Here is a 22,723-nt window from a genome sequence, read left to right as displayed (position 1 = left end):
GATCTTAGAGGAACGGATATATTTAATTGGCAACTTCAAATGTAAAGATCCTGTTTAAAAAAAAAAAAAGTCACAGTCTAATATTGAGATACGAGACCAAAATACAAGTACAATAATATCTTTTGGGTAAACAAGAATTGTGAGGGCCAGATAACATCCACAATCTATCAGCCATGGACACACTTATAGAGTGGGTTTTCCCTCAGAATATCAGCTTTAATACCTGGCAATCAATGAGAATATATATCACACAGATGTGCATACTGTGTATGAAAATGTGCCACAGACAGCTCTTCAGAACTTCAGCCATCTGCCTTCCCTCAACACCAATACATCCTGAATCTGGTGATCATAGCGAGAAAGAAGAAACATGTCATTAAAAGAGACTGCAACATTATCAGATGTTGGTGTCCGATAATAACAATTTTAATTTCCTTAATAATTATTTTAACAGCAACCAATCAGTGGTTGATGTTAAAAACAAAAAAAATATATTGCTTTTAAAATTATTCACTGTGATCAAAGGCGTTTGGTTACCTCTTTCTGGAGTCCCGCCAAATAGGATTGTTGGGAATTTCTGCATTAGGAGGAGGAAAAAAACATAAAGACAAAAAAAAAAAAAAAAAAAAAAAAAAAGAAGAAGAGAAAACAAACTTCTGACTCCTGCTTCAAGAAATAGTTCCTCAAACTGCTTCTGTCCGGTCAAGGCTTAATAAAGATCCCAAAGGCTCAGAAAGCCTCAGAATTCAAATCCTGATGGATTTAAATCTTCACCTCTGACACGCACGCCAGTCCCAATTACCATTAACTCTGAGGAGAAGCCCTACAAAATATAACAACCTAAAAATCTCTCAGTGGAACTGGAGAAATAAATTATAAGTAAATGAGTAAATAATTTAAATTGAAATTAAAATCCTAATCTTAAGCTAAAACAACAAACACAGTAGATGATTTTAATAATTCTCCCTATTTTAGACTCATAATTTTTTAAAATTGTTTTTATTTATTAAATTATCTGCCTGTTAAATAGGACCATTTCTTTCTTACTACCTATTGGCCTTTTTTGATGTCTGCTCTCATTCAGATGTTTTCTGAATCTAAGTGGCGTTAAAGTAATTCCTTTTTTTTTTCATTTATCAAGCCCCAAGTAGTTTGCTTTTCTCAAATTTCAGTCCATGAACTGGACATAGATTCAAAGATGTTTTCCCTACACCTCATGCTGTAGGTAATCAGCGCTGTTGAAAAACAAATACAAAGGCAGAACAGATAGTCTAAAGTCATTTCCTAGAGAAGGCAGCCCCTGCTGCTTCAGTCACATCAAAGATATAGTGGCTGGTGTGCTCACAAATTGCTGACAATAAATGGGGAGCTGTTTATCAGCCGGAGCGCTGCTGCAGATACCGTTGAGAAAATATAAACCAGAGAGTTGCACCCAGTACTTCAGGCTGGCAGGCAGGTATTCTTTCACAAATCATACCTTGTTTTCTTGTCTCCAGGAAATTTTGTACAACACTTCAGGGGTTTTTCATCTGGAGAAATGCAATATGTTTAAGAAACCAAAAACAACTCTTCTCCAGCCACTGTATCACTAAATAGCTGATCTACTGGTACCTGCTAAAAGATAAAAAGCTGCCTGTGGTGTAAGCTCAACCTGTAATGATTTCTAACCGGGGATACGAGAACAGAGATCCTAGGGCAGTTATGATCCAGAGTAACTACTATTCTGGTAATTTCAAGCACTGAACTAACTGTAGTGAGCTTAAACAGATTGATGTAACTGATGTTCCACATAACACTCTAAAGAAGACCTATTGGGAAATGTTTTTACAGCAGTTATGTTGATGGCACACCTCGTGGGAATAAAGAAGGCATTACAAAACCAGCCTCCACAAGGAGTCTGAACAATTTAGTTAATGAAAATATAGAGATTAATGCCATTTATCAGTACACAGTTGTCACAGAACAGAGCACTGCAGTATTTCGTATTTATACAACAGATTTATCCTAAGCGTATCTTGCAACCTCATTAAGGTTTTCTGCTCTCTATATAACAGGAGAGAAAAAGTTTCTTAAGAACAGGATTCACAAAACCCAACAAGACAAAGAGGAAATCAGCTAAATTAGCCAGCATCAATACTCAGAAAAAGGCATTAGCTGCTATGTCTTGAATCTTTCTGGCAGCCTCTGGGATTCAACACTTAAAAATCAGAGTGTTTACCTACCTCCTCTCCACCCTAATCCTCCCCAAATCTGCTGAGTCCTTTCTCTAATCACCCTTTGCTCTCTTTGTTTCTGGGGACCCAACTTGTCTTCTGATCTAGGTCATTTTCCTACTATGCTGTGGAGTATTCTGAGCTAAAAATGCTCTACACTCGAAGCTGTTCTGCATGGACAAATTAGGTAGGCACAGGAGACACAAAACAGTAAGATGTCATGAATCAGTAACCCACTAAAGAGCGTGTTCACCTCTAAAGGAGAAGACTTAAAATCCAGCCTGCATTTCAGACAATATTTGACACAAGATACTTAGAGGAAAATAAATAAAATAAGTAAAAATAAAAAGTCAAATCTCTCTCATCCAAGATGAAAGACCTAATCGTAGGATAGACTTATCCTCATTTTCCCTCTCTGGCAAAATAAATATTGAACTGTCCTCAGAATGCAGTACAGCCCCATTAGGAGAGATTCTTCTTGCATTAACTATTAGATGCAGCTTAGTTCTTCACAAATGAAGGCACAACTTCAAGTGAAGGTGTCAAGATGACATCTATGTGTCACACCTGGTTCGATGAATCACTGAAAAAGTATCTGGGGTAGCCCCACAGCTTACCTCTTCTAGACTCCCTGATGCAGCATTTTATGCTTTATAGTATGCTTAGGATACTTTAATACTGGAAACTTAAGAGTCCATGAAACTTATGAGAGTGGATCTATAGGGACCTGCATTCTACATTGTGGCAATTAAATTGGCAGTTGTGTCCTACAGCTTCCTTAGTATAGCATTTGCTTCTGCTAAGGCCAGCATAAAATCCAGAAATTATTGAAAGAGGTTTTTTGCATTCACAATATTATCAACTCTTTAAATTCTACAAAGATTTGCGTGGAACCCAGTTTGCCCCTATCATGCTTGACGTTTCTTCCTGGAAAACTGGATTTATGCTCCACTACCTCCACACCCATAGAATCACACAAGCATATGTGTACACGTAGATAACCACGTACACAAAGAGACATAGACATGCATACAAACACACACACAGACTCACTGTTTACTATTTTTTGGTAGCGTTTTGGTTAAACGTAATTCACAATGAAATGCTGCTTTTAGGGTAACTTTCTGCTCTGTTTGAGCTGTTCTGCTCAAGCCTTCTTCACAGCTGAAGAAGAGACAAAACATGGGCAGCCTTTTTTATTGAATTAATTTGATTTTTGTCTTTTGTCCTGCCAGCTATCAAAATTGTCAAATAAACCAGCTTTGATTCATAAATAATGGTTCCATTATGTTTACTGTGCCACCGGTCAGAGTACCTGAAATTTTAATTCACTTGTTCAGCTAAATTTCATCCTCAGTTCACAGCCATAAAATTCTGTATTGACAAACTTTCAAACCAACTTTGACTCTGAGGTATCTAGTCAACATTTTTCTTCTGTGTGGATATTAGTTTATTGAATAAGTGGCATCTGTTTTCCTCCACATCACTAGTGGAGTAGGTATTTCCTTTTGACAGCTTTGCACGATTTATGGGTTTGCATGCTCTGAAGAAAAATAGTACTAAGCAAAAAATTCCAATTCATTACCTCTTAGTACTTAATTAAGTTCATACACATTGCACACTATAGGTGAACCCTGAAATGACTGTGACAGCCACTGAGCAGCAAGTTAGATTATCTTTGGAAGACAGAGAGACTTTTAATTATCTTGACCTCATTTTTTCATCTATGATATTAATAAATTTTCCTTCTATTTTGTTGCCTCCATCAGATGTACCAAACCATTCTGAAAACAAGATTATATCCTTAGCTATTTCCTTTTATCTGCACATTTAGGCACCAAATATTTTTACAAATAGTGAAGTCAAGCAATAGTTTTTATCGGCTTGCTTCACACAGCTGCAGATGAATTATGTCGTACAGGCTCCTCCTAATAATGGTTTGGTTTTGGAAATGATAACAGCTTGATAAAAGAAGAAAGCAGTGGATCTGGCTATCAGTAGATACAGAAATAAAGAGAGCCTGGGCTTTACCTGTCAGGGTTCTGCGTACACACATGCATCTGTAAGAGGATCCGCTGGGTGAAAGTCTTAAAGCATTGCCCACATTTCCAAAGATGCCAGTCACTGAACTCAGAATTTAGTTGGCTTGTTGAAGTTGGGCTTGCAAGAACTCGTTGGTTTTTGACACTGATCTGGTTAAATCCTGACTCGATGGACCCAGACTTATCCAGGAGAGAAAAATTTCTGCTACACGGAGTCTGTGGAAATACTATGGATCGCTGTGGAGTGGCAGGGGATAGTTTGCTACTTTTATTAAAAGGCTGTAGGGTGTCTTGTCTGGACATGGCCTCCATTACAGTCGAAGGGACATTCACTGGGAGAAAACAAGAAAAGTAAATAAGATCCTTTTTATGCCTTTTTAAAACTAATACAGTGTGGGAGACACCAAAAAAATACCAACATCCATTTTCTTGACACTACAATTAAACAAATTTATTTTAACAATGCACAAAAAAATGGGCTTGAATGAGACAGTGATCTGAATGGATGATGCTGATTCTGTGATACTGAAATGAAAACTCATGCAAAGCGGTGTCTGAGACCAAAAGGATCCAGAGAAGCCTGACTGTGATATACGTTTATTGCACAATGGGATTGTCATCTGAAAGAAAATGCTGCTGCACTTGTGATACCCTGACTCTGCATGTTGCAGTCAGCATGTCCAATTGCTATATCAGAGACAAGCATGAATTTTGAGAGCATGGGGAAAAAAAATCCTTGCTCAGACACTCCTTGACATACAACAGGCTTAAATATCTACTGCGGCAATAGTTCCCTTGTCCTATTACAGGGCAGCCACTAAAGATATTCTAGTATAACAGCTAACACATAGTCACACAGCCAATATAATACAAAGCCAGTGACTTCACCATGACTTGCATGATGAGGGCTAATAGCAGTCAGATCACCATGAGACAATGCAAAGTATAGGCAGAGATAGCCTTGTGCAGAATTTCCCACCTACAAATAGGAGCAAAATTTATTTATAGTCCCATGAAGGTCTTATTATGATCATCAATTCTCTATGGCTTCTGAGGCACTTAGACCTTTTGGCAACTAATGCAATACGCTGTTCTCACAAAGAAGTGATTTAGTGCTGAATTTGGATGTTGCATGATAAGGAAGGCAGGATGTCAAACATACAGAAGAAGGTTGAACAGCTGCCTCACTCCTTGAGTACCATCTAGATCATGCAGTGAATGAAGCAAGGGTCCTATGGAAAAATGGGGTCAGCAAATGAAAGATTGTACCACAATGCAAAAAGAAGCATAATTTAGGCCACCTGGGCCCAGTACCTTCTCATGTTTTCTAATTTTGGCATGGTCAACCTCATGAGATTTTTTATGGAGTTTTTTTAATTAAATATGTTGTATGCATATGTGTATGTCTACGTATGTTCACACGTTTTGTTACTCACACAGAGTGTTTATATGTATATATCCACATGTAGTTACATGACATCTACTGAACAGGTGATTAGAAATTGCAACTCTGTTTATGTTAGTCATTATGATAGATTTCTAAGAACAAATATGAGCATTAAACCATTATTTAATATACAATAAAAATGTAATACAAACTAATGTTTTGGCAATAAATAATGCCATTTACTTCACAGAGTTACGTTCTAATATCTTCCATCAATCATGATAACTCCAATATTAAAATATTACATTTTATTTAATTTGCTTAAGTTGAGGTCCTTCCTAGGCTATTCTTTTCTGGAGTGTCTGAGGACCTGATTTCTAGGAATAGTTATACCCATGGGGCTGTCTATCACAACTTTCCAGGCATATAATACATCTTCTATGTCTCTTTTCAGTACAAGGGGCAATTTATATACCTTCATTTTGCCCCAACATTCTCACACAAAAAGCAGATCACTTTTTTAAATTTTCTAAAAAATTGTAGTCATAAAAGTCCACAGAAGGAAGAAGACCAGGATATTAAAGACTTAAGGAATATAGGCAGAGCTTGTATGGGTAAAAATACCTCTGTGCAGAAGATAAGCATAAGGTCTACTCTGAGGGTTTAAGTGGCACTTAAGTCGTATACCAGCCTGCAGCTGGCTCCATGCTCAGAAATGAATTTCATCTACTCATGTCAGTCTCTCTGTGGATGAAACTCTGGTTTCTCTCACAGCAAAATAGCAAGTGACAATATTTAGACATTTTAACCATAACGCTTTGCTTTTCAAATAAAGGTTTTGTAAGCTTCAGCTCATGAAAGAAAAAATAATATTTCTATATTGTACACTGCAGAGCATGAGTTTTATCAGCAAACATTACTGCCAGTAATTAAATTTCTTTTAAACTTTTCTCAAGCCCAACAGATTTGAAAACTCAAGATGAAAAAGGATGTTTATTTTTGACAGTTTAATCCCTGCTATCTTGCTGTTTTATTGCTGCATGGTTCAGTATTTAAGTTGCTACAAGACACGAGTTCATCCTAGCATTGCTATTTAAGTATCCAAGTACTTGACCAAAAATATACATCTTGTATGTATGTAATTGATTAAGCGTGGCCAGCCACAGGGTTACTTTAGACCAAAGTCAGTCAGGCATCCATTATAGGTTTCTTCCACCACATAGATACACGTAGCTGTCAAAATGGAAGCAAGGTCTTTGTTGCAAGCTCTAATCAGGTTCCACACACAAACAGTGAAACTGAAGGGCATGCTTGGATCACCCATTCCCATTGCACACAAAAATATCCAGCACTAGATTGCACTGGGTCTGTCTTATAAGTTACGTGCTTAATTTTGTGATGATTCCTAGCAAACTAAAAATAAAATATTGAGAAGGGGTAGAAGAATGGATGGAAATGGGGATGGCCAGGATGGAATGGATGTTCATTGTCATTTCAGGCTGCTTAAACTCAGTCTGTATTTAGAGAAGCTGGCTTTTTTACTTTAACCACAAGGATCTCACCTCTACAATCAGTCAGACAAAGCTTTTCTTGACACACTCAGTGGTAATAAAATGAAGAACTAACAGAGACTTCATGGACTGGCAATGCATTACTGTTTTGGCAAGACAGTCTCTTGTGATAGGCCTGGTAACAGTGGGGAGGGCCAAGCAAATTGGTTAAGAACAGACTAGGAATGAATCACTTATAAGGAACAGTGATTCTACATACTACCAAGCTATGCGGGCCTGCCACGGTGGGAAATCTGCTATTTAATTGCACATACCTGCACACTTCCAAACACCTCCATTTATTTAGGTAACCATACCATGACTTTGCACAGCTTAAGCGTATCAGCTTCAGAGTTTTATTCTGCACACATGAAGCTTACCTTAAATATATAGCCACTTTCATTTAATATGTCTTAAAATACTCTAGGAATATAGCTGATTAAGTATGAAACAGGAAATCTGGCTTGTACAGGTAGAAATGCAAGGAAGAACTTACAGTTTTCATCTTGGGCAATGCACTGGAGAGGGATTCCAAAGAAAGATGTGTAGCTGTCATTGTACCACACCAACAGCTCAGTGCCCCTGGGGATATCTATACAAGCCCGGTAGAATATATTTGACCTGATCAAGAGAAAACAAAAAGCGCCTAATTTAGGAATAGAGCATTCTCCTCTTATCATACACAGTACTACAGTAGAAGTCCATTGTTTTGGAAGCATTTCTGCAGGTAACTAAATTAATAATTTACTGATCATTTTAAAACCAAATCTATCATTAGGGAAGATACGGGAAAAACAGGGACTTTGTTCCTGCAGCATAAGGTAACAAACATCTTACAGGCACTTTGTACCTAGCATAATTTAAACACTAAGATTTTATAAGCATCAAGATTTTATGAAAAGACTGGTGTTTTCTTGCAATGTCCCTTTTAAAGCAATTTTAAAAATGCTGCATTTTGCTAACACAGTACAAGCATCAGAGTGGTGCACACAGTTCAGAAAGTTCATCCATTTAAACAGCTTTGCATTTGTCATCAAAGCTAAAGGTAGCACATTTATGAGAAAACAGACAACAATCCTTCCGTTTGAATAAGTCCTTTCAGCAAGAAGTTTGGAGTAGTGTCATGTGGCTTTTCATTACAGCAATATACCACAAAAAAAGAGAGAATTTAGATTATTGAATAAAACAGACAGGGAAATGAAAAAACTGGGGTTAATCTGAACATACAACCACAAAAATCATCCCCTGCATGGAACATGAGGGTAATGTTGATGATGCATCAGTAAGTATAAATTAGTGTTACCATAAACATGATAGTTTATCATATCACTCTGTGGGGAAAGAAGGTGGGTATTCCTGGACCACCGAACTGGGAATTGAGGGGGAAAAAAAGGAAAATTCCTAGAGTCTCCACCACAAAGACAAGAGCCTTTTCCTGATGTTGCACTGATGAAATAGACTGAGCGATACTTCTACAGTTAACAGATTTACATGAGGGCAAAAACTGTGTAAGATTACAACCAGGCACAAGATAAAATAAAGATGTTATCAGTTGCAGTGGCTTTTCCCTTAGGTTTCACATGGAACAGTAAAACACACTCCTGTGAGATGGATAGAAATTCAATATATACAAGAAGAACACTCCACTCTCACTGAAGGATTACATACCAAAATGATACAGTCAAAGTACCAAGAAATGACCATTTTTTATAACAGCTTATGTAAGGCAGAAAAACATCTATAGACCAAAAAAAAAATGTTAGGCCTCAACCAGTTTTCTGAGTGAAGAATTGCTACAAACATTAGCCTGAAGTTCAAGATAAAAGTGTTTAGGCTTGGTAGGCCTTAAATTTAGACTTTCTGTAAAGAATTGGCTGTAGCAATGCAATTTGTTCTTTGTATAACACTGCAGACATAAGGAGAATCCTTTACCACATTTTTCATGGCAGTGAGATATGCACTTGTCAACATATTTTGTCACCGCAAAGTGGCTCTTGGCAACAGGATCATAAAGATCAATAAAAAAGTGCAGATTCTCAATATTTTACTAGCAGCTGCAAAAATTTCATTTATCTTGTTATTTTCCTCGCTTACTGCCACCCTGTCTCAGGAGGGCACTGCTAGCTAAGCAGAACGGTTTTCTTACCCTTCTATGAATATCTGACAAAAACTCTCCCCTTTGTGTCTCCCCCTCTCCTCCTCCTCCTCTCCTCTTCTCCCTCTCTTTCTCCCCAGAGCTGTGCCTTTCATTAATTCTTTCCACGGTTACATTAAAATGAAAATCGGAGCCACGCTATAAATTACCAGCATCCCTAACTTGAGAAAAATTGAGTCTACTTTGTACTTCACCCTTGTAACATTTCATCTCTCAGTTTGGCTTCCCTTAACATAAACACAGCAGCCCGGCAAATGAATGTGCTAAAACCAAATGACACACTTTGCCGCTGAAAGAGCAGAACTGTTTTTGAGCAATGGGTGGTCTGTGAGGCTTGGAGTAGGCAGGGAAAAAAAAGTGTAAGCGTACACCGTCCCTTACAAGCGTGCAGAGCTTCCAAAACTCGCAGAAATCTCTGCATGCTGAAGTACATCAAAGGGATTTTTCCCTTTTTGGATAATATTTCCTTTGCTGACATGTATTTAGTATTGTGGTTGGATGACTCATAAAGATAGCTTCATGGCGTCCCAACGCAGTTGAAGCAGAACACATGCCAACAAACATTATTGTCAGCCTCAAAATAAAAACAAAACGTTCAGCTAAGGGTCAATCAATCAAGAGCACTTTGAAGAAAATTCCATTTAGATATTACAAATCATAACAGAACGAATTTAAACCAGCTGACTTTCTGTGAGGAGGACGTCCATGTACAATAAAAATTAGGCCGGTTTTTCAGTGTCCAACTTTTCTATTTTCTTACACTTGGATGCAGTCACTGGTGATGGATGCCAGTTTTTTAAATTGTGTTTTTGTAGTTCATTTTATAAAGATCTGAAGTAATCGAAAACAGATCAACAGAGGGAACTCTAAGTAAAAACTCCATCATGAAAGGAGAGTTGTAAAATCCACTTAATATTGACAGATGTGTAATGACTTTCTCATGCTTGCTTTTCATTTAGGTTTGTCATCTATATATATGTACACACATATATATTTTTTCTTATTTTTATATATATGTGCATGCACACACCACCACACTGAGAAATAGTTCACGAGATACCTACAAAAATACTCTTTCATCACAGTGATCTTTATTCATTATCCAGTGTGTTTATTTAAAATCTGATGGGATTTTAGCTATAGATATCAGATATTTAAGGGTATAATAAAAGATTTGTAATGTATAAATAGGATTGTTATTTTTTTAACTACAGCATTATTTAGTCAACTGGCCAGAGAATAAAAAAGCTGAAAATGGAATTGAACAATTTTACCATTGTTAAATTGGAACCCTATGGGAAAATCAAACTTTATATATATTTCATTTTAGCTTGCTTTTGTATGTTTTATTTTTAATTTTAAAGGTACTTTAAATAAGCTTAAGATTCTTCCTAAGGAAAAGAAACTCCGCTCTGTAAAGCAACTCGCCAAAATCGGGATTGCTCGCTGCGACTGGCAAGCCCGGGCCATTCTTTGATGTGCTTCCTACCACGTTTAATAAGGCCAAGCAGTTGCTTCTGATTCTGAGGCAAAAGGTTTGTTTATAGCTGAGATCATGTATTTATGTAATGCGTTGTCTGGGTTTTCTGGAGCTGTTTGCGAGTACAAAGTAAAATGCACCATAATTTCTTTACATTTTTCTTCACATTTTGACCTTCTCAAGCCAGTGACATAAGAGGTAAAAGCACTAGCAATCTTGGCTAGCAGGTGCACTCAACATATAAGCTTTAGGTGTGTACGTGTCTCATGAATGACTCTCAGAAAGTCTTTGGGTTCAGAACTCCTCTCCCACCATTTTTGCCCTTCCTCTAACACGTGCAGCTTTATAAAGGGCGGAAGATTGCTTGTGTTGGCTTGCTTCTGATCAGACCATTCGGAAACATTCAGAGGGTGATGTGGTGGTCACACGAGTGACACAGGACTGTACTTGTTCCCAGGAGCTCCAGGTCTAGCATGTTTACTACAGCAGCCTCAGCTCAGGGCAACCAAAGTTAAACCCACCCTCACTACACCCTGCAGCTTTTGTATTGCCCCGAATGAGCACATTTGCAAAAGCCCTCCTACAGTGTTTGCAATCAAAGGCAGCAGTACTGGTAACAGTTACAGTCTGATTTTTCACTAAAAATATTTTAATTTTATTGCATTGAGTAAATCAAAACATACTTTACCTGTACTGAACCACTGTTAAGTTCTGTTCCCCGCAGTGCCTTGCACATCGGATATACCTCATCCAGCTTGACTTACTGGGTTCTCCACCATCAATAAAGTGCTGCAGTGTCCCATCTTGGTCATATATCTGAAGGAGATGTCACAAGGTCAAGTAGTTAGAACAAATCATCAGCAATCATTTTCACTGCTTTGCTGGTGTCTCTCTGTGCCTTTTCCAGGAATTTATTGCCTTGGGATTTGTCATTGCATACTGATGCTCTTAGAAATCTACACGGAACAGCAGAAAAGTATTTTGGGGGATGCAAGCTTATCATGTTTCTTTTATCAAGCCAATCTTTTTGTATTAAACATATTTGTGGTGTCTCAAAGATGTGACCATGTTTCCCAAAGAATATTTAACCTATTTTGACAGGCTGGCCTTAAACAATGAACTGCCAGATAAACAAGAAAATCTGGATGTAAAGCCTGCATTGAAACGGCTGGAACATCTGAGCAAGGGGCAGTAGTAATCCCTAAACAAGTATCCCTTCCTTCACATCTCAGCTGCAGCAAGAGCATGTACTTCAGCAACCTCACATGATACATTAGGGAGTTGTAGGATTCATAATACCAAAACAAATGAGACTAGAAGGAAAAAGAGAGTGGAAGATGCCTTTAGAATCTCCCATGAGACATGTAATTTTTTGAAGTAGTAAATGAGAAATCAGTCATGAGGGAATCATGGTTTTCCTACACATGACATCCCTGCTAAGGACATGAGAACCAGTTAAAGTAATTTTTTTTAAAAAAAAAAAGTCTCTATTCGGCACAGGATGCTCCCCCTTAAGTCAAAGAATAAAACTGCTCTGGAGGCTCTGAAATTAAAAGATACATGTTTCATGCACACTTGCCCTTCTGACTGCTTGAAAGATGATACCTAAGAAGTGCTAATCCTAGTAAATCCACATGGTCTCACAAGACTTTTACCTGTTACAAAATTACTTTGTTATACTTCAGAAATGGGTCTGAACAGTTAGGTGCTTATCTGAAGCAAACTTGATATTCAGATATTTAAGGGTATATTAAAAGATTATCAGATTCAGCCCCTCCACAGACACCATCTTCTTTAATAATCCTACCCCAAAAATGTTATCCCTTTTGAAATTATATAAACCTAAATTGATGTCTTCTTGAAAGTACTAATTATGCTAATTAAAAAGGAAGCACATTTACTGCGTTGAATTGAACATTACTAGAGCAAGCGAATTAAAAATCTTGCATTTCTGTTTCAGTATCTAGAGGATAATCTCCAAAAATATGTGACTATATTAAACATTTCTGATTTATTAAAAGAGTGTTTCCTACAATGCACAGAAAAACATACACAGGAATCATAATCTAGCTCTTTAATCCACCACTTGAGGGTCTCAAATTCAGGAGCCAGCCTTGCTTTTGCTTTTGACCAAGTGGGACTTGGAGTAATCAGGAGTAATATATCCATTACTAGAGCATGAGAGACAGGGAAATCAAGTGTCTACAGAGATCCTTATTGTTAGTTCCCAAGTGCCTGTGACAAGGACCAGGTGGAATCTTGCCAGGTGCTCCTGGGTTCGAAAAACAAGATGCTACCCCAACACACACTGAGTGGTGGCATAAAGTCAGAGAAATCATGAGTCCTCAGAAGCAAATGAATACTCCAATACCGGGGATTTCAGGGGGTTTTTATATATGGTAGCTTGTTGGTTATCAGCAAGGACCTATTCTTACGTAAACATGTTAATGTATGTTGAATATATGAGCAAAACATGTTAAACAATAAACAACTGTAATGGAAATGGAAAAGTTTTACAAGAAATCAGCCTACAAAAAGGAAAAGAGGGAAAAATTAATGACCAACAGTGCTTAGCTGGAACCATTTTAGCAATATATGTCCAAACGGCCTCAGCACAGTGTTTATTATCTATTCACTTACATGATGCTTACTAACATTACAATATATAGCTTAATGTGAGGCAAAAACAATCCCCATAAATAAAAAGCTGATAGCTTCCTAATCCCCAGACTATATGAAACAGGGAAGACAAAGAAGATAGCCATAAGCGGTACTGACAGCTGTACCTGGACACACAGGGACACACTCAGAGCTTTGTGTATATGGACAGTCATAAGCTGATATGAGAAGTTAAAACCTGCCATGAAAATGCAGGACTGGAGCTTTCTCAGGCCTTGGCCTAGAGTAGAAAGGACTGCTCTACAAGCAAGACTAAATATTTTCAAATGCTTTATTCTTGCAGGTACTGATGTATCAGTGCCACTATGCTCCCCTTTCCTAGGGGGATATTACTGACATTGCAAATAAAGGTGCGTAGTCAGAATCCATCCCACAGCATTCTTATCTGTGTTCTTACAGGAATGAAAACCCAGCTGTAAGGAGGCAGAAACCCCAAACTTGGAAGGGAAATAGCAACACTGAATTGTATCTGATTATTGTCAAATTGCATAATACAGGTTAAAATCTGAAAAAAACTTAACTGATATGGTTATCATTATTCATATCATCATCCTGCACCAGTTCTCAGTCATTTTACAGTTGCCTAAATCTGGCAACCACTATAATTACCTGCAGAAACCATCATGAGGGAGCAAACCATGACCTGCTATAACAAAGGAAAGGCAAATCTTTAGCAAAGTTGTGAAACCAGATGTTACAGCAAACTATATGGATATACATATTTGCCTGTGTCTGTATTACACATGCATATGCACTTAAACACTCACAGTATCTATTAAAAAAACTACAGCAGAATCCTGTGATAAATGGATTTTACTGAAAATCTTTTACTACCTCACTAGATCACTACATCTACCTATGCTGGCATAACTTTTAAGACATTGCAAGAGCCTTATGGCAAAATAAAATACCATTTCTCCAACTCCCTATGGAGAATGCTTTTTTTTTTCTGTGTTTCACAACAGTCATCGATCTAAATGGTGGAAACAAAATTAGTTATTTCATTTTTCTACTTTGATTACACTTGGAAGTGTTACCTAAACTGCTTATTGTATCTTTTGCCTCTTCTGACCCGAAGTACTTGTTAACTGTTGGTTTTGCTAAGTTTTAAGGAGGGTTTTCTTTTTACTTAAGTGTTCCAAAGCTTTAAGATTTCTTTTTATGGTCTGTTCCAATTCTGAGGAGTGCAGCAGACTACTGGCAGAGACCAGAGTCTGATAGAAGAGGACTGCACTCACCTTATTTGACATGCCTTGTGTTCCTCCTTAGTAGTTCTCATATAATTAATTAACTTCTTAATAGGCTTTTGATTGTTTACTGGTAGTTTACTGGCATATTACATATCAAGAGACTCAGAATGTGAAGCATATTATTATTCTACAAATTTCATCCTTTGGCTTCAGAGTACAACAGAAACAGCTTCATTTTCTAAGTAAGTCCAAAGTGAAAGCAGCACAAGTCAAGTCTTATCTTTTCCATTTTTTATACTGCTTCCCTTATAAACACCAGTTTATTCAGTAATCAAGACATAAATACAGAAAGGTATGAGATATACGATAAAATTTCTTACAGGGCACCACTGATATTCCTTGTGACCTACACATGGATTCCAACTGGCGAATATGGGAAAAAGCAGGTAGGAAGCCAGTGTACTGATACCGGTCAAGTTCATCTTGTAGTGGGATGCAAATATAAATCAAGTATGAAGGACTGATTTATTACTTGTTGTATTGGTTATTGGTAATTATTTGGAGGGTGTAGGTATAACTACAATGATGCTAGCAACACATAATAGCGATAATAATATTGTTTCCAAAGCAAAAAGCATCTCATATAAGTGATTCTCTAAAATCTATGAAGGACTATTACTAAGTAAAATAAACAGTAGTTGCTGGAACATCTGTCACTCTGGCAACATACCAAGTCTAGGTAGGACTATGTAAGATTTAAGTAGTATAAGAGATAAGGCAGAGCACTAAAGAGCCCTCTGAGAACTCTCAATTACTCCAGTACTGACATAGTATTGCTCACTTGGATAGATGGGGGCAAATGTAATTCCAGTGCTGAAGACTTTTGTGCCAGTTTCTGGTATAGAAGCCACAGAATTTTAGAATAAAGGAGCTCAAATATAATAGCACAGCTGCAGAGAAGTCAAGCTATGAAGCAATTAAAAACAATTTCACGAAAGAGACAGGGAGAGCAAAAATGGCTAGTTCATTGGACATGTTTCCTCTCTGTCTTCCTTTCCTTTGTTCTCTTTCCATGGCCTGCTAAAGGATTGCCATCTGAAATTCTGCCTGCATTTTATTTTCCCATTTAGTCAAATAATGAAGGTATTAGCATACAATTTAATTGACCTCTCATTTTCCTTGCAGGCAGAGGGACAAAAGACTGGTCCCGAAAGTGGAATTTTTCTTTGCATGTACATTTGTATTGTAAAAGTAGCTATTAGAATCATTTTTTTATGTTGCAAGACATCAAAAGAGATGTGAAGAAAACCACAAAACATGCAAGAATTAATTCTTATCATTAGTAGAGAATCTTGCTTTTTGCTGTTCACTGCTATTCTCATTGACATCACATGCATAAGGTCATAGGACTTTCAAATCACTCAGCATTAGCCTTCTCACACAAGAAGCTCTATCCTTGACTTCGGTGGGAAAAGCCAAGATAGAAAGGAGTACTTTTGATGAGCACATACATTTCATAAATGACTAGCCGTGTGGTTAAAAGCCATGGATGTACTCTGAACTACTGGAAATACAGAGGAAAAGTTGTAACAGTCTGATGAAACAGACTGACATGTTAGATATGGCAGCATCCATACAAGTTATATTCTTTCTATAACAGTGTATGCACCTGCAAGCCACAGCAACACTGAAAGCTTCTTCCTTCACTGGCTTGGACATCAAAACTAGACAATGTCCACACTACACAAACCTCACTACTGTGAGACCTGGCTTTTGAAATAACAACATTACAACATCCTCTGCATGTGACTGTATCCCAAACAGCAGTTTAAAACGATGCCAAAAAGAGCAATGTTTGATAAGCCTGGGTACTTAGGTGACAAGTCTGTAAAAGGTGTGCAGTTATGGAAGATTACATTCTGAGACTGGACCTATAAAGCCTATTCTTGACACTAGAGAGCAGCCCTGCTCGTGCCCCATTGCCAGAGTCAGCTAGACCCACTGCCTTGAACGTAATCTTTCTGATGCATCCTAAACCTTGGAGTCCAGTTTCCTCCCTAGGGCCCATAACTCTTCAGCCACTCAGGCTGTGTTTCTCTGTCCATTTGTTCATTTGGACATTTGGAGAAAAAAGCTACAGGCAAAAAGGCCCAGGTTTTGTGTGTGTGCTATGGTCCTTTTTGGGCTGGTTCCACTATTTGATTACTTCCTTTGAAGGAAACTGCCACTTCTTTTTTTTTTTTTTTTTTTCTTTGCCACATTGTATCAATCCCCTGGAATAAATTAGTACCATAACTAAAGGTGACTATTCCTATGATTTCATAGACTGAGGGAGAATGTTCAGTGACGTTACTGGTAGGACAGAGCTCTACGGCCATCTTAACAAATGACAAGGAAAGTTAGTTCTGTAAAACAGATTAAATAGGAAATAGCAAAGAGCCACTTTTCTGAAAAGCTCTTAAGACTCACATAGGTAAACGCACAGTAAAATTCAGTGATTTGACTTGCCTAATGCAGTGATTGTTGAGCAAAATGCCAATGGGCACTAGTGTTTATTATGAAATGTATACATTAATTATTTGTTAGAGTTTCTAATCATGTCAAACTGAAAGCAAACTGGATTGTATGCATGACTTGATAACTTACTCATTTAGTTTGGATTCTGTGTAGTACATTGGTGCCTAGCTCCCTTTGAAATCAACACGCTGCCAAAGGATCTAATTATCTAGAAAGTCTGAAACATTCAGAAGATTACTTCAGGAACTGAAAGAGAGGAGAAACTGACAAAATTCCCTGAATAAATTAAATTTAAGGACCATAGTTTAGGCTGAAAATCAGACTACAGCTGGGTTCATATATGATGATAACAACTGTTTGAAGAACGAATGGTTTTAGAATTTAAACACCTTTAATATTAGGAGTTGGCATCTGATTTAGAGGAGGATGGCCCTTCTGAATATGCATTTTCTCCCTGTTACACACTGAATGAGAAAGCTCTGTAGAAACAGTCATGCATTTAGCCATCACATCTTTCTCCCTTCATTCACTAGCTTGGTGACCACGTCTAGCAAACATTTTAAGAACAACTCTTAGTCTGTCTATATAAAAGAAAGTATAAGATATAATGAAACTCAGAAGCAAACCGCAACACATGGAAAAGTGTCCAAATATAGCTTAACTAAGAAGAAACATTGATGTTGATAGATAATAATATTATATAGTTACATCCTTTACAAAGACCAAATCTCAAACATTGAAATACTTTGTAAATGGCATACTATCTTTTATACTACCTACACAGTAGACAGGCAAATTATTCTTAGCCAGTATAAAGAAATGTCTATTCATCACATTGCGATAACTCTAACTTTGACACCTAATAAATATTATTGAATCTGTAATAATCAACTACATGTATAAAACTGGTATGAAAACATAGCAGCATACATGTCAGCAACCTCATTTTGCTGTAAGTGGAAACATTTGGACAGGTTCCCTATTCAGCTGTATGGACATTATTTCAGAAAGATGTTAGTTATAAATCCTTCTCATATACTCCACTGTTGCTTGATAAGACTAACTGATTTGTGCTGCCACTTAAAATATGCCTTCAGATCCTTTATGGGCATATATCAGAATTAAAATCAGAATTAGAAATATGGATATGCTACAGATAACATCTAAGCTTGTTGGCTTATGACGAAATAAGAACGCTTTGTTTTTATTATTATGTAGTTAGTGAAAGCTAGTTAACCACAGTCTTTACATGTATGCAAAATAAATCTATGTCAATATCTACTTACTTACTTAAAGCTTCTATTTTTTAAATAACTGGATAATGCTTTGTTACCATGCAGAAAATGCAATAGTTCATTTAAAAAAATTATTTTTGCTTTTGCAGTTTTTGTATTACATGCAAAATGGTGTCAATTTCTTTATACTTTGAATTCGCATGAAGATTTCCAAATGTTTTTAACTGCACTGAAGTATTCTGAACTTCTACAAACTATTAACAGAAGAGAAATCTGAAATAAGTGAGCAAGGAGAAAGTTTAGGAGGCCTCACGGGTTAAAATCAGACTAAAATGTTCTCCAGCATTTCTTGGCGATAATATTCCTGGGATGCAACACCTCTGTGAAAATGTACAGAAATATATCCTGACAGCCAATGGTCTTTAACTGCTCACACTATTCAAAGCAATTTTCTACTATTAGCCATATCTGATATGGAGTGTACATCTTGTAATATCTGCTTAATGTTTCTTCTCTTTAATCTAGCAGGCATCATCTAGCAAATTTTATAAAAGAGAATACTTGCCAACTAATATTAAAAGCTATTTAGTTTTAATGTTTCTCAAAGGATTATAGCATATGAAACTATAAACATTGTTTTGAACTGTCTGTGCTAGGTGAAAGGCTTCATCTCTCACTTAGACCCCAGTCCAGCAAACACTTATGCACATGTTGTAGTCCCATTGATCTCAATGGGACTACTCGTGTGTGAAATCAAGCATCTGTGTAAGCGGCTGGAGGACTGGGGCCTTGTTCCAGAAAGTGTCATGAGAGCAGTGCCCTGCTGATTATGTGGACTTCATTAAATTATTTTTTTTTAAGTCAAGTCTCAAAGGTTTGTTTTGACACTAGCCCATGGAGGTCCTGGAATAGGGAAGAATTACACATAACACAGAACCAGTGTTACTCAAAAACAGAGCAAAAAGGGGAAGATGCAGAGCAGAAAAAACACACATGAAGCTGGATACTTGCACACACGCAAACAGGGCTGTAAAGGACCGATGCTCTTGTAGTATCCACTGATGTAACATGGCCTCAGTGTGTGCTTTTGCACTCTCCTGACAGGTCCAGTGATAGGACAGAAAAAGCAGTGGTACTCCAGCCATGTGCCATTCTGCAATGGAGACATTTTTGCTTGGCATTGGTATTTCCACCCTGCTCACTGCACTGCACTCCCGTGCAGCCCTGGTAGGAGAAGACCATGGGGAGGCAACAGACTGAAGTTGTCCTCTGCAGCCTCATTTGTGCGGGACACAGAGCACAAAGAGAAAAAGGGTTGCTAATCTAGGCTCCGAATCCAAAGACACCAGGAAAAAAACCAGACTAATGAGGAAAAGACAGTTTAAAAACAGAGAGGCAAATGATCAAAGGTGAAATAACCCAAACAGAAGACTATCACAACAGTTGGCTACTAGATGCATAGCCCAATATATGTATCAGGGAGGGACTTACAAGAACGTTTTAAGGGCCTGCTGCTGAAAACCCTCACTCATCTGGGAAGCCTCACTGAATTCACTCAATAATAAAGCTCCTATGAACCTCTGAGTTCAATCAAGAGAGTTATAATGATCTTTGTTGCCCCTGGCGCCTCTGCAAACATGACTGGTTCCTTTGCAAGGTAATGACAGAGCTTTGGCCATTTCTTGCAGCTTCTCAAAACCTTTAGACATTGCAAAATAATATTAAAAACTGTTTGTTTCATATTTTCTCATTTTTTACAAGCAACCAAGTATTCCAGAGGGTTCCTCTGTCATTCAGCTGAGATGTTCGTTCAGCCTATTTCCATATAGTCAATACACCCATCCAGATGGACAAAGAATTAAAACGGCAAAATAGCTAACCACAAACATAATGTGACAGAGGACAGTACTCCAAAGCAGCATTTACAAAAACAAGTTTTGGCAGATTTCATCACTCAGCATCAAGCTAGGCAATGCATCTGAAACAAGTGAGTGCGTACATAGCTCCTAAGGTGACTTACTGATAACTCGGTGACCTTAAGAGAAATCACTCAGGACCCGAAGACACTCATAAACGGAAATCATTCTAAATTGCCCTGATTCTAATATGTGAGAAGGAAGGTAGTTGCAGGGAGAGCAAAGATGGTCTGTTGTTCAAATACGACTCAGGGCTAACCTTACTACTGGCCAAGAGGAATCTGATGGCACAAGGAGAGAACAGGTTTTGATCCCTCACTCCTGTAATTTCTGCTGAGTACATTTTCAAAGCATGGTTTCAAACTGTGTTTTCATAGCTTTGTGCATGAAACCGTGTCTATGTGTGAATTAGCACTTCCAGGAAGGTAGCAGATTTTAGACTTAAAAATCCCAGCCTCAATGTTTAGTGATACTTTCAGATATATTAAAGTATGGCACACAGGCAATATGGCACAGCTATCATTCTGTAAAGGAAGCCTTCTAGATAAGGGGGATTTTTTGTTTTCAGTTTGAAGCACCTGGGGCTTCTCATTCTTTTTTTTACCTTTACAATTTTTTTAAAGCTCCAGCACTATATACCCCTAGGCATTTTAAGAACTGGTTTAGAAAGGTACTTATATTCTGCAGCACAGAGCTCCTAGAGACACTGTCAATCCTGCAGTAAAACTGGCAAAAATCCTTTAGCAAGTTAGGTTTAAAACTGCTGCTGTAGCCAATGGGAGTCAAGTTCCTGCTTACTTGGATACTTTGGAAACCTACGTGCCTGTCTGCTTTTTCGGCAGGTAAAAGCAGCTACAATTTGCTCTAACTTTCTAAGCAAGACTTCTTGTATTGAAACAGGGAATTCTTCTATTTCCTTTACATGTGCCATGAGAGGCTATGGATTCATTTCAGGGGGATTTCAGGGAATCATGGAATCAGTGAGGTTGGATTGACTCTCTGGAGATCAGCTCATCAGCTCACAAGATAGTGAAGGCCTCCACCATCTTCACTTTGAAATTCCTGACTCATGGTTCATGGGCATTCCATGAGAAAAAAGGGACTGGAAAAAAAACCAAAACACCCTAATTCAGAAATTAGTTACATATTAAAAAAAAATAACCCTCTGAAATGAAAGCCTGTCTGCAAGTAACCTCACTTTCAAGCAATATCAAGAACATTACTTTGTTCTCACAAAAGCATTGTTGCCTAGTGTAATGGTTGTGACCCACTGATAAGGGCTTGGTACTAGACTAGCATGCAAAGTGTTATACTCAGGTGTCTTAAGTTTCCAGTAGTGTTTCTGATGGCCCTGGGTATCCCACTGAGCCTCCAGTGGCTGCTCCAGAAGGCAGGCAGATCTGCCTAAATTCTGTGCCTCACCTGTCAGCCCTGTCTGTATGTCTTAGATACTTTCCAGGATTTAAAATGGCATTAAGCAACTCTGTTTAGACACTGGAATTGCTCTGCAGATGCTTGGGTTCAGCTTCTGCTCTGAAAAAAGGTTTTCACATGACTTATAGCAAATACTTAAACCCTATGTCTTGATCCTGTGGCCATAGAAAACAGGAATTTTGATACTCTTTTTTTTGTGCATCATTTGTTTACCTTCACTCTGAGTTCGTAGGTGGGAACTCTCTTTACAGTGTATGTATAGAACATCTATCTCAGCAGAGCACCCATTTACTACTACGGTAGAGACTTCACAGATAATTCTTTCAATCCTTTTTAAAATGTCTCATTAAGGCTCACCATAAAGAAGTAATTTCAGTAAAAATGGCATATTTTAGAAAATATACTTGATTCCTCTGTGTGTTTTAAATAATAAGGCACACTGATATTTTTAGTTTTTAATATTTTGGAATGTCTGGAATGTTAAGTTCCCCAGATGATGATTAAAAGGTCAAGTAATAAAGTATTTGATAAACTGTGCCTGAGATTCCTCATAAAACAAATGAGTAATGGCTGTACAAACTGTGTCGCCATGTTTTTATATTGAAAAAAAAATGCCTGTGCTGTATTATTCCTTCAAATTCATTAGGTTATAGCATTTTCAGAAAACCAGCATGGTGATGGTTAGTTTACATCTGCTTCGGGGCTGAAGTCAGCGTCAAGAAGCGGATGAAAAGGGTGCCTTAAGGAGTAGTGCTGGTGTTGCTAGTGGACACATGGGGGCGAATTTGAAATGGATTTTTTGCTTGCCAGAGTACAGGTCTGGTATTGGTAAGTATCATGTTAAGTTTCTTTGGAAGAGAGTTTGTTTCTGTGAGGATTATAACGTTAGATTAGAACATTGCTTGAGTCACAATCACAGGAGCCC

At 37.7% G+C, this 22,723-nt stretch overlaps 1 protein-coding gene across 1 annotated transcript in view; it reads right to left on the bottom strand.

Annotated features, from left to right (window-relative positions):
* The window catches only part of PRDM6 (PR/SET domain 6), a 73,723-nt gene that overhangs the window by 13,302 nt on the left and 37,698 nt on the right, over positions 1–22,723 (bottom strand). Inside the window, exons 4-6 of the mRNA XM_075078388.1 lie at positions 11,516–11,643; positions 7,689–7,813; positions 4,245–4,587 (exon numbers count right to left, since the gene is read on the bottom strand). Coding sequence (XP_074934489.1) covers positions 4,245–4,587; positions 7,689–7,813; positions 11,516–11,643 — 596 coding nt within the window. The remainder of the gene's footprint in view (positions 1–4,244; positions 4,588–7,688; positions 7,814–11,515; positions 11,644–22,723) is intronic.

Source organism: Phalacrocorax aristotelis, chromosome Z, assembly GCF_949628215.1.
Source record: "Phalacrocorax aristotelis chromosome Z, bGulAri2.1, whole genome shotgun sequence".
In the NCBI taxonomy this organism is placed as follows: Eukaryota; Metazoa; Chordata; class Aves; order Suliformes; family Phalacrocoracidae; genus Phalacrocorax; species Phalacrocorax aristotelis.
This window is presented reverse-complemented; position numbering and strand designations above follow the sequence as displayed.